Source organism: Drosophila erecta, unplaced genomic scaffold (assembly GCF_003286155.1).
Source record: "Drosophila erecta strain 14021-0224.00,06,07 unplaced genomic scaffold, DereRS2 tig00000055-arrow-pilon, whole genome shotgun sequence".
NCBI classification, from domain to species: Eukaryota; Metazoa; Arthropoda; class Insecta; order Diptera; family Drosophilidae; genus Drosophila; species Drosophila erecta.
The window spans coordinates 9,603,071-9,609,684 of NW_020825200.1; the positions used below are offsets into that span (position 1 = coordinate 9,603,071).

The 6,614-nt window shown below is 46.0% G+C and overlaps 2 protein-coding genes across 3 annotated transcripts; both read right to left on the bottom strand.

The window, feature by feature from the left end:
- Positions 1–1,135: 1,135 nt before the first annotated feature.
- Positions 1,136–4,644, bottom strand: LOC6543321 (lysosomal alpha-mannosidase). Of its 2 annotated transcripts, XM_026978904.1 has the most exons (6): positions 4,501–4,643; positions 3,948–4,318; positions 3,417–3,887; positions 2,591–3,359; positions 2,444–2,524; positions 1,154–2,380 (listed from the first exon to the last, which is right to left on the bottom strand). In XM_026978904.1, the coding sequence occupies exons 1-6, from the start codon at positions 4,582–4,584 to the stop codon at positions 1,193–1,195; spliced, it is 2,964 nt and encodes a 987-aa protein (XP_026834705.1). In that variant the 5' UTR covers positions 4,585–4,643; the 3' UTR covers positions 1,154–1,192. The 2 variants fall into 2 exon arrangements, with proteins under 2 accessions (XP_001969237.1, XP_026834705.1); XM_001969201.3 differs by having other exon boundaries at positions 1,136–2,380; positions 2,444–3,359; positions 4,501–4,644.
- A 605-nt stretch (positions 4,645–5,249) lies between these two features.
- On the bottom strand, positions 5,250–5,899 carry LOC26527018. The gene has a single exon (XM_015160102.2). The coding sequence runs from the start codon at positions 5,819–5,821 to the stop codon at positions 5,324–5,326; it is 498 nt and encodes a 165-aa protein (XP_015015588.1). The 5' UTR covers positions 5,822–5,899; the 3' UTR covers positions 5,250–5,323.
- Between the last annotated feature and the right edge of the window lie 715 nt (positions 5,900–6,614).

The window sequence follows — 6,614 nt, forward strand, 5'->3', positions numbered from 1 at the left end:
TTAGCTTTTGAAAACCCGGCCATTTATATCAGAGATTGTTGATAAGCAATCGGCACTTGAATCATTATCGGATTAAGTCAAGCGCACTTCGAATTCAGTTAAGTGTATTTTAATCATAATGGGTTAATGACGCCCGCGCTTCGATCAATGGCTAAACTTATAAACAAATGAACCTTAGTTCTACTACTGGTCATTGGCGACTTTTATCTTAATAGGCCTCCATAAAAGATTGCTTCTGTTTTGACAGAGTTGCAGTGCTTATCTGCTGATTAGTCAAACCAATTTGTAGTTGTCGATTGCATCCAAACACCATTTATGGCATTGTACTGGAAGTTATCAGAAGGTAATATGCTCTATAGCAACACATAACTTCCATTCGGAAATTTGAAAGCCCCACGCAAAGTCGAAGTGATGAGATACAGTGGAGTACCAAGGCTAACGATAAAATAATCCAAAGCCAGCAAACCACTCATGGTGACCTGAATTCTCCTTAGCAGCAAAACACTTACGTGATATCGCGGATTCTAGTTTTCAAGTTCATACTTATGTTAGGTAATATTTTAAGTTAAAGCAAAAGCTTTCTTTAAGGCACAGAAATTAAATTAGGTTGAAATTTAAGGATCTAAAATACCCCAACCCAATATAGACTACATAGACTTTCCATTTAAATGTTTATATATATTTAAATATATTTAAAAATCATCATGACAGGAAAAATGAAAAATATAACAAATATTTTTTATAATATAATAAATATAGTAAATAATATTCTACGAGTATCAAAGAAATCTTCATTTATTCGAAACGAAATTCATATTTTGAATAATACGAAGCAACTAATAATAATAAATAATAATAAAATTATAATAATACTGAACTGATTGTATTTATACAAAAAATTGCCAAAAAATGAGTTTGAGCCCAACAAATGGACGAATGGTTTTGATATGGCATTGAAACTGAAGTTTCTTAAATTAAATGTTTTTAACAACCATGAAATGTTGACAAATATTGCCCAAGTACCCAAAATATGATTTCGTTGTAGGGAAGACAACCGCAACATTAACTGCCAATAATGTAACCCCCTTCTACCCCTAATGCAATAAATTGGTTTTCAAGGAAGTCTTTACATGTTGACATAGAATTTATTTATTAAATTATTTACATTTCACGAAATACTGAGAACGTTGGTTTACTCCGTCTTGATGATGAAGGTGCGGATCTGCATTGGGTGCAAGGTGACGCTGAACTCGGAGGCCTCCTGAGACTGCTCTGCGGCCAGAGGCTTGTGGGCGGAGGTGAAGTACTCGACAGCTTCCGGCTTGTGTCCGGAGCTATCGTGGTGGAACTTGAATCGCTTCATGTTGCTCAGTGGCAGGTTGCCGTCCAAGGTGGTTTCGCGGATTTCGACTCCGTTCAGGTAGTCAAAGATCGGGCGAATGTTGAAGCTGACCACTTTGCCCTCGGTGTGGTCCAGGAAGTTCTCCACACGCAGCAGCACCTCGTCGTCGTTGAAGGGCTCCAGGGTGAGCAGATGCACCGACTTGGGGAAGTCGTCAAAACTGGGAAGCGACTTGGCAGCAGCGGTGGTGCTGCCAGTGTTCCTGCTGAAGAACTTCCAGAAGGGCAGGTGGATCTCCTTCTCGGCCTCGCGTTCCGCGGATGTGGATGTGGACTCATCGCTGGGGCTGAGAATCAGGTACACCTTTCCACGGGCAATCATGGGCTGGCCGTACTTCTGCTCGTTCAAGGCCTCGCCCACTCCGTAGCCGTCATCCCGGACGAGACGACGGTGCAACATGAGCTCCAGCTGGCCGTTGATCATACTGGCTCCTCCCTGAGCACGATCGTTGAGGAGCGCAATGCGCTTCTTGCTGTCCTGCAGAGCAATGCGGGATGTTACTGGGTAGTAGTTGGCTGCAGTTGGCTGCCTGTCCAGACCGGGAGTGAAGTTCTCACGCTGGTCCTTCACACGCTTGATCATTTCACGGCCATTGGAGTCGGTGTAGGAAACGCCGTCGGAGGCAATGGTGCTGTTGAAGATGATGACCACTTCCCTGCCGAACTCTTCTTCCCGCTCAATGGGTCCGACCTGCCACTCGATCTCCACGAGGTTCTTGCCCTCGTAGATGCGAATGACTTGGGAGATATATTCGCCAAACTGCTGGTGGACTTCCTTGACCAATGCTCCATCGTAGACGGTGAACTCAACACCTTCGTACTGGACGATGAAGTCAGCCTGGTGATACTGACGGAAGACGTATGCACCGGAATCATAGGTCCTGTAGACACCATAGCTCTGGTCGATGTTCTCGGATACTCCGTTCATTTCGACAGTCTTCAGCAGACCGGTTTTGTTGTCGATCACAAGTTTGATTTGCTATTAAAGGAAGGCATCACAATGTTACTTTCCACACAAAATGAGCTGAACTCAGTAACTTACCGAAGTCTGCACCACAGTCTCTCCTTCAACATCGTCATAGGTCTCAGTGGCATTCTTCAGGGAGTTAACCTTCTTGAAACGCTTGGGCACCTCCAGCTTAGATTCTTCATCCTTGATGGACCTCTTCGATTGAGTGTGTGCAGCGGCGTTCTTTGTCTCCTGGCTGGCGACCTTCTTAATGTAGTAGTTAGCGATCTTATCAACGGAGGCCTTGAAGACCAGCTCATGCTGGGTATCATTGTTGCGGAACTCCAGGGCCAGAACCTGCCAGGCCACTGGCACCACTTCGGAGGCCACCACGCGTCCCTTCTCATCGGTCACCTGGTAGTTCTCGTTCTTCACCGGCACGCGCACATATTGGGTGGAAGTGTGGGCCAATGGGTTGTACAGGGTCACCACCACGTTGTCGGCACCGTCCTTGGTGAAGGCGCACTCGCTGATGTTCAGCTGCAGGCAACTCTCGAACTCTCCGTTGGGCAGATTGGTCAGCTTGCGCAGACCATCACGCGCAGTGTTGACTCCTCCAAGGATGGCATCATACAAAATGCGATCGTAGTCATCGGACACGTGCTGCTTCTCGGTGCCAGTGATGGCGTCGTGGTGCTGCATCACACCCATGATCTCGCGAAGGTACTCCAGGTCCTCCTTCTGCTGCTGGCTGTTCAGGTCGGCGAAGACACTGAGCTGCTTGGCCACCTGCAGGATGTGGTTGCCATCGCGTTCGAAGCGCTTCTGGGTGGGACGCGAGGTGTAGTATCCGGTCCAGTAGCTGTTATCGTCACTGCCGTAGGGGAAGAAGTCCTGGGTCTTGTTGGGCCAGGTTTGCAGACCTTCATGGAGCGAGTTCAGGTAGCAGGCGGGGGTGGAGTAGAACAGGTTGAAGGTGGAGCCCTCGGACTGACGCTCGTTAACGTACCTAGGTGGGGTCAAGGGATGAGTTTGGGTAGCAGCTATCAGGATCCTTAGCACTTACTTGATGAGCTTGTCCATGTTCTTGAAGTTGACCTGGGCATCTTCGTACTGGAAGTCATCGCCCATGGGGATCATGATGTGGTTGGACCGGAAGTGCTCGGCCACCTCAGTCACGTACTTGAGGAAGTCATCCACGCGGGACTTGACGTTGTTGTCGTAGCTCTTGGTGTCAATAATCGGATCGTCTCCGCAGTGGACATCGAAGCAGTAGCCGGGAGGAGCCGAGTAGTGGCGGTACAACAGACCAGTGAAGATTTCATCGTTGCTCAGCGAGTCACTGGCATCCCAGATCATCTCCATGCCCAAGTTGTCTTTACGGTCGTTCTTGTCGCGGTGATCCATGCGGGCGAAGAACTCTCCATCGAATCCCATCTGAGCGAAGATCGAGGCCTGCTCACGGGAATGACCGAAGGGATCGATCTGCCAGCCAATGCGGGGACGGGCGCAGGAGCCGAAGGTGTCGTCCAGGAATCTGATATATACCAGCTGCCATTAGAATCCCGACTTTGTACCTTGTCTCCCCAACACCTACTTCAATCCCAGTGTGAACTGATCGATAACACTCTGGTAGTTCACAGCGGCCTCATCGTTCATGCTCCATGCTCCGCCAGTGAATTCCAGACGACCCTCGTTGACCAGTTTCTTTACGACCTGCTTCACAGTCTCCGACTGCTCCGCCCACCATTTGGCGAAGAAGGAGGTCTCCACCTGGATGAAGCGGCGGGAGGGATCCTTGATCAACTCGGCGATCACGGTGTCGATGATGTACTGCACTCCAGCGTGCTGGATGTTGCTCCTGTGTCCATAGAAGTACTGGTCGACGGTCTTCAGCCATCCGACATCGTCATGGGAATGGGGCACCATGTGGATGTTGATCATGTTCGTCTTGGTTTTGGGGCATGCCTGAAAAGCATTATACGTTTTGTACAGCTTAGTTGTTTGCCAGGCAAGTAATTAAGCTGGCGACTTGAGCATTAAATCTCATGTTCATTAAGCACTCATTTTGCCGTTCTTAAAATCACTCCATATTCAAATTCCAGATATTATTCCTGCGGCATTCTGGCACTCTGGCATTTACTTCTCACCTCGTATCCACAAGCCTCCTCAGATGGCCTCACACTGAGGGCCAAAAGGGCGACAAGGAGCACAATGCCACTCAAATACTTCATGGCGACGACTATCCAATTTCTTTTCGAACTGACCGCGAATACAGTTTCGATTCGAGAACAGAACTGACTTCCTGAAATATTGGCACTGCTTTTATAGGAGGGATCCGAGCGGTTTTAGCCTGATAAGCAAATACTTTAGACCCTCGAGAGGCTCTTGCTTAAGCTTAGGGCCAATAAAACGCTTTAACGATAACCCAAAGCTTAGGCATAACCTGATACTCTAACTACGAAGTTCAAGTTCAGTGTATTTGCGATTCACTGGCAATGCATATCTTAACTGGTATCTTAATTGGCTCTTTTCGCTGCCAAGCGATTAGTAAAATGACTTCCCATTGACGATTACGCGATGGTACTTGTTATACAATGTTTATGGATTTGTACCAAAGAGTAGTGCCGGCAATTATTTCATGCGGACCAGCAAATTCAGACCCCAAACGGGGCGCTAATACTTGGGGGGCTAAAGGTCTATTTTCGGTCCGATTTAATAGCCCTTCAGGAAATCATGAGTACCTGATTACATCGAGGAGTGTTTTGAATACTAGGACCACAGGCAAATGATTTGAATTTGTTATCACAATCCTCATTAGTCGCAATCGATTAAGAGTTTTGTTTTCGATTATAAAAAAACGACTCATATTGGGCAATTGAAACATATGCCATTTTTGTTTGCACACACACTTTAAAACACTGTTTAATTCAAAACATTATAAACTCGTTTGGGTACTCAAAATTCTTGCATTCAGTAGGACGTAAGGCATTCGATAAAGCACTGAAATATAGCCAAATGTATGTTGTATGATAAGCCGAGGGCAAAGACTTGGTTTAAATTGATTCCAAAAAGGGAGAGTATCTTTTTGAAGAGAATACTTGAGATCGCAACAATCACCGGCATCAGACGCTTCAAACTCAACCAGGGTATTGCATTTCTTTTAGGCCGGAAAATGATCACAACTGGCCTTTCGTTATCATCGATCCGCGGAGTGACATGGACTCCATCGCCAGCAGCAGATAGGTCAATGCTGGGTTCTTGGGGCAAGGGCACCACTTCGAAGTCCGCAGTCTCCTCCCGGGGCTGCCAATGTGAAAGAGGCACTATTTCCACATTTGGCTCGATGTGTTGTGGACGATTCTCTGCCGGGCGTAGAAAGTCGGCGATGTAGGTCCAGTGGAGGTGAAGTTCTGCCGGTATGCCAACCATATAGATATAGGGATCTCCCAGCTCTACAAGTTGTTCCATTATATTGATCTGCTTCTCACAAACAATTTTGGCTTACAAATGAAGATTTTCACCCTTTTGTTACACACAAAAAGAGAAGTGAAGGGAAAAGGATATATGATTTTCTGAGTTTTCCTAAGGTTATTCCTAATTTTTGAATATGAATTTTAATTCGTTGATCAAGCCAAATCAAATGCACTGCTGAACGACCTGGATGAACTCAATGAGAACAAATTTATTCAACTTTTAATGAGACTGCCGCCCATATAAAGACATATTTTTTAATGAAGCAAAAACGGCAATTATGCAGCACATTCGTATTTATGCACATATCCCTTTTTGCAGCCAACACTATTGCGAACGACGATGATTGCATAAAATCGCTTAAATGCAAAACTCATTAAAATAATTGCAAAATGCAAAAGTATAACAAACACATGGAAGTCGACGTCCCAGACCGCCGGCGAACAGTGGGCACAGTAAACACACAGCGAACGGCACACACTCATTAAACCAACCATAAATAATTAACAAAACAATTTATTTTCAAGGATATAACCGGGCCGGGCTGGGGTGGACCTCATTCCCAATCCCAATCCCAGTCTCAGCCTGAGTCTATAATTGCGTCGCATTATCCTTCAGCCAGTGAGACTGCACTGCCTGCACTCGCGTATGCAAACTTCAAAGCTCATTTATGTGGTCGCTTGTCTGCGTCGATGCCAAGATGAAAAGCCAAAAAGTACATGGCAAATATATGGGCAAAAACATGCAAAATGCAAAAAAAATACATGTAAAAAAAAAGCAGGAAAGCAAA

What these genes read in the sequence shown, in the direction of transcription:
- LOC26527018 (XM_015160102.2), bottom strand. Translation starts at nt 5,821, where the DNA reads ATGGAACAACTTGTAGAGCTGGGAGATCCCTATATCTATATGGTTGGC.
- LOC6543321 (XM_001969201.3), bottom strand. Translation starts at nt 4,584, where the DNA reads ATGAAGTATTTGAGTGGCATTGTGCTCCTTGTCGCCCTTTTGGCCCTC. An exon ending in AACATGGACAAGCTCATCAA is followed by an intron (nt 3,360 to 3,416) that starts GTAAGTGCTAAG and finishes GACCCCACCTAG; the next exon opens with GTACGTTAACGAGCGTCAGT. An exon ending in AGACTGTGGTGCAGACTTCG is followed by an intron (nt 2,381 to 2,443) that starts GTAAGTTACTGA and finishes TTCCTTTAATAG; the next exon opens with CAAATCAAACTTGTGATCGA.